This window comes from Chrysemys picta, chromosome 9 (genome assembly GCF_011386835.1).
Source record: "Chrysemys picta bellii isolate R12L10 chromosome 9, ASM1138683v2, whole genome shotgun sequence".
In the NCBI taxonomy this organism is placed as follows: Eukaryota; Metazoa; Chordata; order Testudines; family Emydidae; genus Chrysemys; species Chrysemys picta.
In genome coordinates, this window is record NC_088799.1 from 61,303,462 (window position 1) to 61,319,301 (window position 15,840).

The 15,840-nt window shown below is 47.8% G+C and overlaps 1 protein-coding gene across 5 annotated transcripts in view; it reads left to right on the plus strand.

The window, feature by feature from the left end:
- Nucleotides 1–15,840, plus strand: part of OCRL (OCRL inositol polyphosphate-5-phosphatase) — a 33,492-nt gene that overhangs the window by 9,187 nt on the left and 8,465 nt on the right. For 4 of the 5 annotated variants that reach the window (XM_065557212.1, XM_065557214.1, XM_008175168.4 and 1 more), the window contains 10 exons: nucleotides 194–308; nucleotides 1,913–2,029; nucleotides 2,276–2,463; nucleotides 4,045–4,156; nucleotides 5,260–5,369; nucleotides 6,775–6,910; nucleotides 7,915–8,025; nucleotides 9,670–9,835; nucleotides 10,074–10,309; nucleotides 12,485–12,508. In XM_065557212.1, the coding sequence (XP_065413284.1) occupies nucleotides 194–308; nucleotides 1,913–2,029; nucleotides 2,276–2,463; nucleotides 4,045–4,156; nucleotides 5,260–5,369; nucleotides 6,775–6,910; nucleotides 7,915–8,025; nucleotides 9,670–9,835; nucleotides 10,074–10,309; nucleotides 12,485–12,508 (1,315 nt within the window). The remainder of the gene's footprint in view (nucleotides 1–193; nucleotides 309–1,912; nucleotides 2,030–2,275; nucleotides 2,464–4,044; nucleotides 4,157–5,259; nucleotides 5,370–6,774; nucleotides 6,911–7,914; nucleotides 8,026–9,669; nucleotides 9,836–10,073; nucleotides 10,310–12,484; nucleotides 12,509–15,840) is intronic. The other variant, XM_065557213.1, reaches the window with a different exon arrangement.

Genomic DNA, 15,840 nt, shown 5'->3' on the forward strand with positions numbered 1-15,840 from the left:
GAAGGGGCCTGTAAGACACTGCAAGAGAGCCATGGTGCCTTCTTTTGAGCTAGGCCCAGTTGACCTTCCTCCAGGATGAATGACCATAGAGAGATTCAGACTGGACCTCCTGCAGTGCCATCTTCTGATGGGGGTACAGAGGGGAGACTGGTTTGGGGGAGAGGGGAAATGTCCTAAATAGACTTGTTTTTAGTTTCCAGGAGTTGGACCTCAGCACAGAGGCTTTTTTCTATTTTGACTCTGTGAAGGAGCAAGAGTGGCTGGCTGCTGTGGAGAAGGCCTTGCACCCCAAGGCGAAGTATAAGAAAGTAAGTCCTATTCAACCATCTCCTCTGGCATCCAAGCTGATGGGACTGGGAAGGGGGGCAGGAATGAAGCTCACACTTTCCCAACTCAGATTGTCCATATGTCACCCAACCAAAATGGCCAAGAGCAGAGTCCCTAGGGATGTGTACCTGACACCGCTAATGGAATAGTTTTCCAGGCAGGGAGAGTCACTGTGGGACTAGAATAAATCTGGAGATAGTTGTAGGGCAGAAAAATCCTCCAATAACACCTCCCTGGCCATTTGGTGGGTGCCTCATGAGTGGGGCAACAACAACCAAAAAATGCCTCCAGAGAGCTGACAGGACATGTACTCAGTGTGAGATGTGCGCCCTCCTACAGGCAGGCAATAAGAGGCAGAGGTAGGTCAAATTCCACATTTGCCTTGTTCTGGTAGCGCCGCAACTATAAAAAACAGGTGTATCTTGTTCTAAGGAGCCAAGTGAATAGCTTTTCCTTGAAGGAACAAAATTGCTTGTATAGGGGAAGTTAGCTAGGAGACTGTGCCTTGGGAAAGAGTAACTTTAGTTGTAATGTTGCTAGCTGGCTCCTTCCTGACGTGTCAGGACTGAGTCACTACAGCTTTTCTTGCTGGCGTAGCAGGCCTTCTGGCAGGTGGCTCTGTCTTAAGACATCAATTAATTTCCCCTTTCTCCTCCCCCACCATGTTTTGCTGTGACATCCATGCACTACTATTTTTTGTAGAGCCCTGTGACACAAGTTACAGGTGCGGAAAGCAGGCAAGTTGAGCACTTGGGGAATTGATAAAAGAGGCCTGGTCTCCCCCCTCTTGCGTTATTTAAATTTAAAAACAGTGTTCTCCATCACATGTATAAGGCTGATCACACAGGAGATAGCTGCAGGCAAGGTGGAAGTGACTGAAATCATAGATAAGGTTCATGGTTAAAGATGCAGAATTCAGAATCCTGCAAAATATTACAATGTCTCTAGCTCCTCCTCCAGTGAGGGATTGTAACACCTGCTGATGGGGCATTTCTGTGCACCCTCTTGATGTGGAGGTTTCCTTCCCATTAACATTAATAACACTTTGCACTTCTCTAGTGAGCATTTCAAACACTTCACACTGGCCAATTATGCCTCACAACCTACTGAGCTGAGGGAAGTAACACCCCCATTTAGAAGATGGGGAACTCCTGGACTGGGAGGTAAAGTGACTTGCCCCGAGTCACCCAGAAGAGACAGTGGCAGAGCCAGGATCCATTCAGCAAGAGACGGTGCACACAGGTGCCATGTTAATGGTTGTAGGATGAGTTGAACAGTGGAGAATGATCTCCTTTCTTCCATCTTGCAGAAGGAGCAAATGCTCTCTGGGAGGCAGGCAGTGCGTAGGACCCCAGAGATGCTGCTTTGTGGTGCCTGCAGGTCAGGCATATCTGACTCTGTGGATGCTTCACTTGCTGGCTGTTTCCCCTACATTGAAATCACTCATGCAAAGAGTTGCGAATTTAAACAGTGAGCTCCAATGCCAGTTTGTTGTACTTCTGTATAAGCACAGGGGGTGAGAAATCAGGGATTGCATTACAGCTGATCTGGAAACTCATGGAATTTTTATTTATTTATTTTGCAGGTGCAGGTGGTCCGTCTGGTTGGGATGATGCTGGTTGTGTTTGCCAGGAAGGATCAACTGAGTTATATCACAGATATCATGGCAGAGACTGTGGGGACTGGAATAATGGGGAAAATGGTGAGTGCTCTTGGTCAGTGGGTGCATGGCCTCTGAATAGCTGACTCTGGTGTATGTTTGTGTGAAATGTGGTCTGTGGTACAGTGTCTTGCCTTACTCTCTCATCCCTGCTGCCTCTTTTTCTGTCAGTATGCCTTTTGTTTTCATTGTCTCCTTGCCTTTCCCCAGCTCTCTCCTGTTCAATCTGTTACCCAACCTCTTTTGTATGTGTTTGTGTAACAGTCTCACCAGTAACTCTGTCACCAGGGTAACAAGGGCGGTGTGGCCGTGAGGTTTGTATTCCACAACACCACCTTCTGCATCGTCAATTCCCACCTCGCTGCTCACGTGGAGGACTTTGAGCGACGGAACCAGGATTACAAGGATATCTGTGCCCGGTTAAGCTTCCTGCCCCCTGACCAGGGCCTGCCTCAGCTGAGCATCATGAAACACGAGTGAGTCTCCAATTCCACATTCCTTCTCCAAAGTCTGGGAAATCTTAGCTAGAAATTGCTACCAGCAAGAGCCCAAGTGTAGACAAATCTGCAGATTAATCGACAAGGTGAGGAAAATGCCAGAGTCTTGTCTACACTAACACTCCTGTTGGTGCAGTTGAACCAGTGATTGCACTGGTGGGCAGTGTTCTTGTAGTGGTTCACAGGGCCAGCCTGTCTCTAGTACCCTTCCCTTGCAAGAAGTCTGTAATGTGCTCATCTCAGCAGCTGGCAGTCTTGAGTCAAAGGCTGATTATTACATAGTTGTGGAAAACCTAGGGTGTTTCTAGAACAACAGACAAACTGTGGGTTTTATTCCAGGTTTTTCTGGTTTGTTCATTTTTGAGCTCTTGTTACTTGGAAGGATTTACATGAACAGCTCTCTCAGTCTGAAAGGTTTTTGATTCCAGAAATGGGCTCAGATTTCAATCTGTGAATATAAATGTTGTAAAAGGCTAAGAAAATTGAGTGTCAAAGTTTTTGTTATACCTGTTGGGAAGTGATGAGAAGGCTATAGGACTGTCTGAAAGCCTATGTGTGAGGGCAACAGAGAGGGGTGTGATTAGCGTGTGGAACAATGAGATAGGACAGCCAGGAGCGCCACCAGCTTTTCTGCCGCCCTAAGCGGCGGAAGGTCCCGCCCCAAAATGCTGCCCCCCCACAGAGGCGGCGGAAGGTCCCGCAGCCAAAATACCACTGTGGTTGTAGCACCCTAGGCAACCGCCTAGGTCGCCTAATGGGTTGCGCCGGCCCTGAGGACAACTGCATTTAGATCTTTGTGGATTTTTAAGAGACCTGCATGTGCGTCCTACCAGCTCAGCATCAGTCTGTTCTCAGCATAGGTGCATTGGGTTGGTCAGATCTCGGTAATGTATTAAGTACTGGAAAAGCAAACAAACTAGTAGACTTGTATGGGATCCAAGGCCAGAAGCAAAAGGCCTAACTGTTCTTATGTATGCCTTACAGAAGTGCAAGCTTTTCCTTGTGGGTGATGTGTGCGCCTTGTGTTGGTGGGATAAATACCACTGCGCAGTGAATCGTGTTGTACCTCTTATTTGTTTCATTTCATGAAAACATTGGTGGGTTTTACCACTTTGTTTTCAGGCTGAGGAAAACGTCACCAGCCCTTCCCGAGGATCGTGGTGGATTCTCCATCACTGGCATTTTTAAATCAGGATTGGTTGTTTTTCTAAAAGATCTGCTCTGTTTCGCACAAACATTATTGTGGGGCAGTTCTCTGGCCTGTGCTGTCCAGGGAGTCAGACTGGATGGTCACAATGGGCCCTTCTGTCCTTGGAATCTCTGAGTTGTTAGCTAGCTAACTGCTCGATTCCATATAGATCACCCACCTTTGGGATGCTGTCTCTGTAGACACTTACAGGAGAGACAGCTACTATCATATTTTGATTCTCTTATCTGTTCTGTTGTGCTCTAGCTATCCCGAGAGACCCCCTTTTCAACTTGACATCCCCATCTCTCTCTCCCAAGGGAGTTCTATATGAACTGTGGGCTTTTCTTTTCCATGTTTGCCTTTGTGTGTAGTGTTGTCATCTGGCTGGGAGACCTAAACTACAGGTTGTGCCTCCCTGATGCCAGTGAGGTGAAAACTCTGATCAGTAAGAATGAGCTTCAGAAGCTGTTGACATATGACCAGGTGAGTGAACTTCAGCCATGTGGGTCAAATTGGGTCATCCTGTTTTAATATATCTCTGCGCTTGGGAGGGCTGGCATGTATCCTGTGGTGACGAGATCTAGACACGGCTCTCGGGTGTTTTTGTTACTTGCCGTTTTAGTTCCCATTAAAAATATTAAAAAGTGTCTCTGGCCAAAATGTGATGTTTAGGCTGTAGGAATGTGTATGAAAGCTAAGAGATGCACCCTGCATGCTCAACAGCTCCTCTCACCAGCTCTTGAGGACAGAGGGGGAACAATGACAGAGGTCAGTCACAGCTCGGAGGGACCCTGGAAAGTGTGTTGCAGGAGCACTGGGGTTTCCTGCCTGTAACTGAGGCCTTGTGTGCTCCTCAACAAGCTGGATCTGAGTTCTGTGACGGGCGTGGGCTGTGCAGTATGTCCCTGCAGCACATTGGAAATTCCAGGGCAGCGTTAGATACATTTCAAAAAGGGGGGGTTATCCAGTGAAACACAAAAGGAACAATACTCAGTGCAGTGTCCCTCAGAGCATTTATGGTGATAGTAAATCTGACTTCATGCTGCCTCTTACATCTTAATTTCCATGATGCCACAGAATTTTTGTATTGAAAATAACAAACTGAATTTTTGATGCTCTTAGAGGAACTTAGGAGCTTTTGCAACTGGATAGGAGATTTATGAGAGCTGGTTTGGCATTGTCAGCCAAGTGCACCAGCTGTAGGTTTCTGCTAAAATGATCACCAGTGAAGTAGTTAGCAATGGAGTTGCTTAACTGTCATCATTAGGTTTCAAAGTTAACACTTGGTTGAGATGAACGGAGCAGTTCATATCTCTCTTGTCTATTGGTTCATGCTGTCTACATACTCAGGCAGGCTGCACTATGTCAGTTTGCACCTGGTTTGTCTTTCGAAGGTTTTCTTTGCACTCAGAGTAGCTCTGTTTTGTAATGAATGTGTCTGTCTGGGGGCACGGTTCTGTCAGAAGGGGTGGGTTCTGTGACAGAGTTCATGACTGTGGAGTAAAAGGGCCCTGCCTGTAACTCTGCTCTGCGGAGTTGTGAAGACTTTGCTGTTGTGCTAATAGGCTGTACCTTTTTGCCTCTAGTTGAATATTCAGCGGACTCATAAGAAAGCTTTTGCTGATTTCACAGAGGGAGAAATTAAATTCATCCCCACGTACAAATTTGACTCTAAAACAGACCGCTGGGATTCCAGGTAAGTCTGTTGATGATGGCCTGTTAACCTGTGATGCCAACAGTATCTTGCACACAGCTTCTTTCCCTGGCTGAATTATTAGGCTCTGATCCTTCTCCTGGAAACACGTCTGGAGCCATCAGCATCACATTGAGTAACCTAGTGGATCCCTCATAAATGGACTAGACATTACCTGGGACGGAGCTCTTTGCTGATGCAGAATGTCAGTGAGGCTAATGAATGAAACATACAGTTGATATTCCTCTGAGAGGTGTGGGGAGTACCTCTGAGGACAGAGAAACAACACAAAAGGCACTTGAGGGGTTAGGAGTAAGTGCAGATAGTCTCAGAAAGAGTCAGCTTTGCTGTAGTCTGGTGGGCCTGGAGACAGAAGAGTCAGCCATGCCGAACTCTGGTTTAGCCTTCAGCATAGGCTCTTTGATTCCTCTGCCACACAAAGGCAAGAAATATTAACAGGAGACAGAAATGATAGTCCTGACCTAGGCTGGCACTGCAGGGTCCTCTTCCCCCAGTAGCTCAAGGATCATGGACCTCCCTTAGCCTCAGGGGCACCACGGGTCCTATCTGCCCCGTTGCAGCCTTCTGCTGCTGCTCAGGAAAGTGTCTCTCTCTCTACTGGCTCTTCCTCCTCCCTTACAGAACTGGGTCCTTATATCTTCCAGCTGGGAATCAGAGCCAATCATTAGCTGCTGCTCAACTGGATCCCAACACCTGTCCATTGGGGTTCTCCTTAGGCCAGGGCTTGCTGCTCCCTGGCTCTGCAGGCCCTTAAAGGGGAAGATTGCCCTGCTACTGTTGCCCATGCAAGCTCATCTGGGGAAAGATAATCCAAAACACAGAGACTCGAGGACCCTGGAAAGCAGGAACAGCTGACTAGACATTCAGCAGTGGGGGCAGTGGGCAGTAAATTAAACTGTAGCTTGCACCGGAGTGTGGCAACAAAAGAAGCTAATGCAAATTGGGGCCACATATACAAAAGCCTCAGGTTATGGTGATAGCCCCCGCTGAGCCCATTCCACTTCTTATCACTGCAGTACCAGCAAGATGTTAACAGGTACTAAGAAGAGCAACCCCAGTGATTGCGGGAACAATGAATAGATCTGGGGCACTAAATCCATGTATATGGGCTAGCTGACAACTGAGGCAGAGAGCCTAACTAGGTATTAGGAGGGTGCCACCCCCAGTGTAGGACTGTAGCCCTGGTAGGGGGCAGAGAGAAGAGAACAGAAGTAAGGGGATGCGGTTTCAGAACGGTACCATTTCGGATGAGGAAAGTGGTGAGAGCCCCATCACTCGAGATGCTGCCTTAGAAAGTGTGTCCTGCAGGGACCAATCTGGCTGAGGAGGGGAATGGTCAGATGGACAGGAGGACTGTCTGATTGCCTTGTAACTTGTATATCTGCAGCGGGAAGTGTCGTGTGCCAGCCTGGTGCGATCGAATCCTCTGGAGAGGGGGGAACATTAATCAGCTCCGGTACCGCAGTCACATGGACCTGAAAACCAGCGACCACAAGCCAGTCAGCTCGCTGTTCCTTATTGGGGTAACTGTCACTTGATGTGCTGGGGGAGAACGCTTGGTTGAAGTTCCAAGTTAAAGGATCCATCTGCTGAAGCAAGGGATACAAACAACCATGTTTGTATTGATTTAAAAAGGAGGGGGGTGAGCAGAAATGAGTAATAGCCGCTGGGCAGCCTCACTTACCTCAGTTTCTGCAGCAGGGGACTCACAAGAGCTGCTGTTCTCATATGCAGCACAGATTGGCTGTGCAACCAGAGCAGTTTTGTGCCATGGTGACACAGACAATGGTTGGAGTTTACACAGCAGACATGCAGAGTATTCAGCAGGAAGGCTCCAGCCTTTGATTGCGTTAGCAGTTTTTCTTAGGCTCTGAGGTGTGACCCAACGTGTCTGCCACTGGGACTGATGCGCTGAGCTGTTTGCAGCTGGCTCCTCCTTATGGCCATGAGCTACCTGTAAACAATTGCATCCACTCCCATGATGCTGCTTCTGCTCTGCTTGGAGAAACAGGAACTCTGGGGTGTTTCTGGCTTGGTGCGGCTGTGAATGGCTGAATATATGCTGTGGGAGGGAAGAGACTTGAGATCCCTGGCCTGTTGGGTGGAGCCAGCATGTGTGTCCAGTATTCCTCTCCCCCACTTCTGAACTAGGGTGGTCTCCTAGACATCTCATTGCTTTCTCCTCTTACCCAATCAAGCAAGCTGAAATCCTAAGGAATTTTCGGTAAGACTGCAGAGTGCCTGTGCTACTAGTTGCAGGCTGCCCTTAGAGCATTTCCTGCAAATAGCAGATCCTTCCTGGTGCCCACTGGCCAGAAAAAGACACCATTACTGCAGGTATAATAACTTGCATGAAATTACCCATGAGACTTGGAGGAGCAACTGGGCCAATCTTCAGTCTTCAAAGCTGCACACGCGAAATGCCCAAGAATCTCCTCAGCTTCTGCTGCAGTTATTTACAAACCACTAAGGGAGTTTACACTATTGAGGCCTATACCTTCAGTGAGTATGATCTGATCTCCTGCAGGTGAAGATTGTGGATGAGCAGAGGTACCGGAGGTTGTTTGAGGATATTGTTCGCATGATGGACAGAATGGAGAATGACTTCCTTCCTTCACTGGAGCTTAGCCGGAGAGAGGTGAGAACATAAATGGATTCTTTGTCTGCTTCCTGAAGACCAGCAGCTGCAGAAGGACTAGAATTTCTCTAAAAGGACTCTGAGGCTCTGGTCTACACATAAAACTTAGGCTGACCTAGCTGCAGTGCTCAGGGCTGTGAAAAATTTCACGCTGTGAGTACCACCATTAGGTTGATCTAACCCCAATGTAGACACAGGTAGGTCAACAGAAAGATTCTTCTGTCAACCTAGTTATCACCTATGGAAAAGCTCCTTCCATCAGTGTAGGAAGCGTCTACGTTACGGTGCTGCAGTGGCACAGCTGCACAGCCTATAGCAGCTATAGTGTAGACATGGCCTGATAATGTTTTATTAAACTCCAACGTGGACAAATGTGCCAAAAACTAACTTCAGTTACCTCCCCACAACCAGATATTGGGTTAGAAATTGTGCATTGCCCAGACCTCTCAGCAAGCACGCTGGTAGGGTACACTTACAGTAACTCCTCACTTAACGTTGTAGTTATGGTCCTGAAAAATGCAACTTTATGCGAAACTATGTTAAGCGAATCCAATTTCCTCATAAGAATTAATGTAAATGGGGGGTTAGGTTCCAGGGAAATTTTTTTCGCCAGACAAAAGACATTATATACATATACAGTATAAGTTTTAAACAATTTTAAACAAACAGTTTAATATTGTACACAGCAATGAATGATTGTGAAGCTTGGTTGAGATGGTGGAGTCAGAGGGTGGAATATTTCCCAGGAATGTCTTGCTGCTAAATGATGAACTAGCACTCGGCTGAGCCCTAAAGGGTTAATACTTTGTTGTTAATGTAGCCTCACAGTCTACAAGGCAGCATGGACTGAGGCAGGAGGGAGGAAACACAATAGATGCAGGGCAGTAGCTGCAAACACTTCCCTGCAAAAACTGAACATGATGATGAGCCCACGTTATCCAGCTGGAGCGCACCAATCCCTCCTCCTGACAGCACATGCACAGCTGCACAGGTGCTGACTTTCCAAAGTGCTGGGGCGGGGGTGCATGCATGAGTGAGAGTGAGCAAGAGAGAGATGTGCATTGCCCTTTTAAGTACGCTGACCCCACTTCAAGTACATTGCCCTTTTAAGCAGATCAGCCAGTTCAGACGGGAAGCAACAGTTTCCAGCAAGCTCCCTCCTTTCTGTCCCTGAGCCCTGTCCCCCTCCTCCACTTTGTGGAGAGGGGGTATGGATCGGGGACATCAGCACCCCTCTCCTCCAGCAAGTAGGAAGCTCCCAGGAGCAGCTCCAAGGCAGAGGGCAGGTCAGGAGCTGCACGGCAGTGGGGGGGAGGGACAGCTGAACTGCTGCTGGGCAGCTGCCAAGCCACATACCTTACAGGGAATTTAGGGGTTCTAATCCCCACAAGGAGGGGCTGTTCTTCCAGAGAATCCTGCAAGCGGTGGGTAAAGCAGGCCGCTGCCAAAGATGTTATAAGGAAGCACTGCGCAACTTTAAACAAGCATGTTCCCTAATTGATCAGTGACGTAACAATAAAAACAACATTAACTGGGACAACTTTAAGTGAGGAGTTACTGTACTTCCCATTGTTGATGGAGATGCGGAGTCCTTATACCTAACTATATTCCCTGAAGGTAATAAGACTTGTTTTCTCTTTGCAGTTTGTGTTTGAGAAGGTGAAGTTCCGGCAGCTACAGAAGGAGAAGTTCCAGATCACCAACAACGGGCAGGTCACCTGTCACTTCTCCTTCATCCCCAAACTCAATGATAGCCAGTACTGTAAACCATGGCTTCGGGCCGAGCCCTGTGAGGGGTATCTGGAGCCGAGTGAGTTTTATGCACTGTCTCTGTAGTGTCTTGGCTAAGGCCACCACCATTCTGTCCTTTCCCTCTCTCCTGCTGTTTGTCACCATTCCCACCCTCATGCACCGTCTGTCTTCCTTTCCCCTTTGGATTTCTGCCACTCTGACCAGCTTTCTCCTGTGCTGTGTCTGTCCATGGAGGTCTCCATTACTTTTCCACTGTTGGGTTCTGTGCGTCCATGTGTGCCCCTTGCCTGTTTCAGATGAGACTGTGGACATCTCACTGGATGTGTATGTCAGTAAGGACTCTGTGACCCTCCTAAATTCGGGTGAGGACAGAATTGAGGATATCCTTGTCCTTCACCTGGACCGAGGCAAGGATTACTTCCTCACCATCAGTGGGAGCTACCTACCCAGCTGCTTCGGCACCTCCCTGGAGGCTCTGTGCCGAATGAGACGACCAATCCGCGAAGTTCCTGTCACCAAACTTGTCGATCTGGTAAGGAGCAGTGGTCCTGAAGCTCCTAGGAGCTTGCTCCCTGAGATTTGCACTGTGGTTTATTAACCAGACACTGAACTGCCCCCCTCCTAAAAATGGCTGCACTTACCAAGGGCTAACCTCCCTCACTGGGGTAATGGTCCTGGCTTGCCACTGCTTCCCCTCCACATGCTGCACCCTGGCTTTCCTCACATTCCCCTAAGGACTATTCACTGCTCTGTGCCTTCAATCCCACCCTCTCTTGATGGCTTCGCTTCTAATATTTAATGGGCTGAAAAGCTAATCCAGACCCTCATGGTCATGTTCCTGCTGCATCTTCAGAATTGCCTGGGTTTCCTTATGGAAACCTTTTATTTTAGGGGGTGCTGATTATGATCAGCTCAGGGCACAGTGTAAGAGGAGTCTGTCATTTCCAGACATTGCCTCCAAGCAGTCCTGTGAGTAGCTGTTAGAGAGGCTGTCAGAAAATGCCAGAGTCTGGCCCTGATTTGGGTGCACAAGGAAATACAGGTCTTTTCCAAATGCTGCCAGTGACTTACCTGAACAAACTGTTGGGCGCTTCTAAAGCCAAAATCAATTCCCCATATTTATTCTGGCTCTGGACTTATGGGGCTTGCCCCGAGGCTAAGAGACAAGCTCAGAGAGAGTGATAGCAACAGACAGTATCGATAGCACCCTCAACACACATGATGGCTTCACACCAAGCATGCACATTTGGCAGATGTGCTTGTTCGATGTATGAGCAGAGTGATCTTGAGTTCCTCCTATAGATCCAGAAATTGGGCTGTAGGAGGTCATGAGAGGAGATCTGTTATCTCTCTGGTGTTGTTTGGTTTAGATAGTGAAACTAGCCTACTGCATCAAAAGCTCTACTCAGATTAAGGCCAATTTGACTTGGACTGTGACCCAGAATGGAGATAATCTCTAAAAAACAACAGGACAGAATGGTTGAAGGAGAGTCCGGAAATTGAATTGGTGTGGAATAGCAAGTGTATCTGGAGACGTGTTTGTGCGTGGTTCTCTCCAGTTCTGAATGTGCTTGCAGGGGCCAGGTGATAATGATTTGTTGTGATTTAAGAACCCGCACCATTTCTGCTGTCAGCTGGAATGCCAGTCCAGGACCCAGAGCAGCCTATTGGAGGGTTTGCATCCACAGGAGCAGATGGCGTTCACACAGCAAAATTGAAAAAATAAAAAAACTGTAACTGTACTGACCACAGAAAGGGGCAGGCAAGCAGAAGGCCAGTGCCCTCATGGGACAGGCAGTAAAGTGAGCCACTCTCTCTCTGCGATTAAAAAACAAGGAGTCCTTGTGGCACCTTAGAAACTAACAAATTTATTTGGGCATAAGCTTTCATGGGCTAGAGCCCACTTCATCAGATGTATGAAGTAAAAGATACAGGAGCAGGTATAAATACATGGCTGTCGGGTGTTGCCAGAGCCTAAGATTATGTTGCCTATCTCTGCTTCCAGTCACCTAGTGCTGTGGAAGGGGAGCCCACTTTCTAGGTTTTGGGGGTTCCTGACCCCAGGCCCCCTTGGGCTTTGCTGCCTTTCCATGGTGGCTGAGGGGTCCCTATGTACACAGGCTGGAAGGTGCGGGAGAACCCTGCTAGTTGAAAGAGGAGGCGTTATCATGTAGTACTGTTAAGTTGAGGCTGACTTGCTCTGGGCCTTTGGAGCATGCTTTTTCCTGCCCCTAATTGCACAAAGTTCCTCATGGCCGTCTTTAATTCACCCTCTGCCAGGCATGCAGAAATAGTCACAGGAGAAACTGGGCAGGTCAGATTTTACAGGGACACTTGATGCTGATTGTGAAGACTCGGGGAGTGGGCAGAGAAATCTTCCAGGTAGGCGCCTGTTTCCACCTCTGGCCATGGGTGTCTGCTGTGTGCTAAGCAGTGCTACAGGGTCACTAGGGGTGCTCACTGAAGTCCTAACAGGCCTTTACATCATGTGAGCAGCATTCCTGCTAATTGGGATCTAAATCTCCTGCTTCAGCTTTAACAGCAGTGGTGTCAGCAAAACATGTGAGAAGTAGCTGCCAGTCAGTGCTGGTGGGGTCTCAGGTTGCCGACTCTGTTTCTTTTCTGCTTAATCATAAATCAGGTTCTCTCTGTTAATGATGCTCTCCTCTCTCTCTCCTCTTCTCCTCTCCTCTCTCTCTCCTCTCAGGGAGAAGACAGCTTCCTAGAGAAGGTAATGCAAGCCAGTGCTGAGGGGGCTTTCTCAGTGGTTTTTGTTTGTACTCGCTGTAAAAAATGAGAACTCAGACTTTCCCCATTTTCCTGGCAAGGGCAGGGGGAGACTGCTGCAGAGGGAGTGTCGGCTCCAGACGTGCCAGAAGGCACTGCTGTGGGCCTAGAACAGACAGGTACACTCTACAGTACTGAATTAGCCCCTGCGTCCCCTCCTCAGAGCTGTGGGGGAAACAGTCAAAGTCCTTACTCCACAATGACACTTTTGGACACAGTAATCCTTCCTGATGGGCAGGGGATAACACCTCTTGTGGTGAATGAGTAATTCACACTGGGCGATGCTTCTCTCCTGCCTGTGGGGATTTACAGTCTGAGCAAATGTTTAAACATTACCTTGTACCATGGGAGCAGCTGTTCTAAGTAGGATTAATACATGCAGCATCCTACAAGCAAACCACAAACACTAAACACATTCTTGTTCCACAAACACTAAACACATTCTTGTAACACTATCTGTTTTAACTGTACTAACCCACAGGCGAACCAGAGTCCAGCTATGCATTTTTCAGTGTTCAGTGAGGCCTGGGTCTTGGCATGAGTTGGCACCTGCCAGTGTTATGCAGCCATCACATCCATGTAATCCCTTAGCCCTGGTCTACAATAGGAAATTAGGTTGTTATAACTGTCGCTCAGGGGTGTGAACAATCAACTCCCCCAAGCAACACAGTTAAACTGCCTTAATTCCTGGTGTAGACAGCACTAGTTGATGGGAGAATTCTGTCAGGGAAGTGGGCTGTAGCCCACGAAAGCTTATGCTCAAATAAATTTGTTAGTCTCTAAGGTGCCACAAGTACTCCTGTTCTTTTTGCGGCTACAGACTAACACAGCTGCTACTCTGAAACCTGTCCTGATGCCAACAGGAGAACTCCTCCTGCTTGCTAAGTGTAGATGAGCCCTTAGATGGGATATTTCGTAACAGCCTGTGGTGTAGATTCAGCCCTGGGATAAGGATTTCAAGCTCTGGCCTTTGCTTTACAGGATCAAAGTTGTAGTTGGAGCATGCTCACTGCAGTGAACATGCTGCTCCAGATCTGTGGCCTTGCGTGTTTAGAGCCATGAGAGAGAGAGAGAGAGCGAGCGAGCCTGCCTTCACCTGCACATGATTTCTATAGGGTTACCATATTTTAGTTTTAAAAAAGGAGGACACTCCATGGGGCCCCAGCCCCGCCCCTTCCCCAAAGTCCCCGCCCCAACTCTGCCCCCTCCCCTGAAAGCTCTGTCCCCTCCCCTGCTTCCCGCGAATCAAATGTTCGCGGGAAGCCTGAAACAGGGAAGCAGCAGGTAAGCTGGGGCTGGGGCGGGGTGCGGCGCGGACGGACGGCCCAGGCCAAGAGGCTCTGGCCCCGGCGTCTCCTTCTCGACTCGGGCCCTGGGGCGCTGGCCCCCGGCCGAGCACCGCCAGCCCGGCCCTGGCCCCGGCCGAGCACCGCCAGCCCGGCCCTGGCCCCGGCCGAGCACCGCCAGCCCGGCCCTGGCCCCGGCCGAGCACCGCCGCCCCCTGCCTGGCACCGGCCCTGGCCCCGGCCTGGCACCACTGCCAGCCCGGCCCCACACCCCCGGCCGAGCACCGCCGGGCCCTCCCTCCCTATTTTCCCAGACATGTCCGGCTTTTTGGGATTTCCTCACGGACAGGGATTTGAGGCCCAAAAAGCCGGACATGTCCAGGAAAATCCGGACGTATGGTAACCCTAGATTTCTAGCACTGTAAAGCTAATGAGTCCTGCTTATTCAGACAGCCTCTGTGAAAGTGCGTCCTGTGATTGTGGGGAATCCCTACGGCTGCGCATGGGAAACCCTACCCAGCAGGGCTGGAAAAGGGCAGTTGCCAAGCAAGTGCACTTGGTGATTGGATTGCCACGTGCGTGTGTGTAGAGGGCAGGGTTTGCTCTGGATGGCAGGTGCATTCCCAACAACAGTGCCTGCGGGTCAGCGCTGCACCAGAACTCCTCCAGGGTGATCTAAAACCGGGAACACACACTGTGGGTGAAGCCCTTTCCCTTGGGAAGTGAATGGAGAGTCTAAAGCAGAGGTTCCCAAAGTGGGCGATACCGCCCCCTGGGGGGCGCTGGAATGATCCAGGGGGGCAGTAGTAGCCTCGGGTGCAATTGGGGGGCGTTGAATAAAAATAAGGGGGCGGTGGAAGCATAAAGAAAGAATATAAGAAAATTTTGAAAAACCGTTCGTACATGTTTCATATGTTGTGTAACATAGAGTTAAAGTTGTAGTGATTACTTTATTTTCCAAATAAATTCACAAATTATAACAGATCAGGTGTCAAGTCCGCCAACAGCTCTTAACAAGCAAGTGTTGGCAGGCGAGCGTGTCGCGCATTGTCGGGAAGTCCAGCATGCATCGGCAGGAATATGTGCGTGTAATGACTTGTTTACAATACGATACTATAAATAGGCAACATGTATGAAATCTAATTTAGATTGTTTCTTAATTGTGTAAAAAGCAGTTAACAATAGTGCAATAAGTATTTAAAATTTTTTATTCATATTCAATACCTTCGATCTTTACGGATTACGGATCACATACAAAGCAAATTGTATTATTGTTGTTTCAATAAAACAGCAATTTACACGTGAGTATTTTTATACATTTTCTTACATATCTACCGTACGTTTCTGTGTCTCTAGTGCTTACTAATAATAAAATCGTAGCAGGCTTGTGGCGGTACAGTACTATTTGAAGTGTACAGTCAATATATTTGTCATTTTTTATTACAATATTAACGAAAACGGGAATGAAATCGTAAAAAAACTGTTAACTATTAACATTTATTTATATCTATCGAATCATCTGTGTTAATTGGTAAATAAGGCGTGTGTTAATAAGGAACAATTATTTAAATAAGGGCAAACTAAATTAAAACTATTAACTGATTTTTAATTGCATATTATTTTTTAATTAATTATTTCTTGATAAATTTAGTTTGATATTTGACAGTTTAATATCAAATACATATATCTAATGCTGAACAAAGAACAAAACCCAGTTTATTAGTTTCATTAGTATTTTAGTTTGGTTGTCTTTTGCCATCTTACGCAAAAACCACTGTATACCTGATGTCATGGGCGATATTCTAATAACACATCTTTCTTTACTATATTGTAGGACATAGGTAGAAATATAGATACATAAAAGAACACAAATTTGTCACTGCATCTTTCTGTTTGTTCGCTTAAAGAAGGTAGATTTCCAGGGGGGCGCTGAGTAATTTTTTTTCTGAAAAGGGGGGCGCTGAGTAATTTTTTTTCTGAAAAGGGGGCG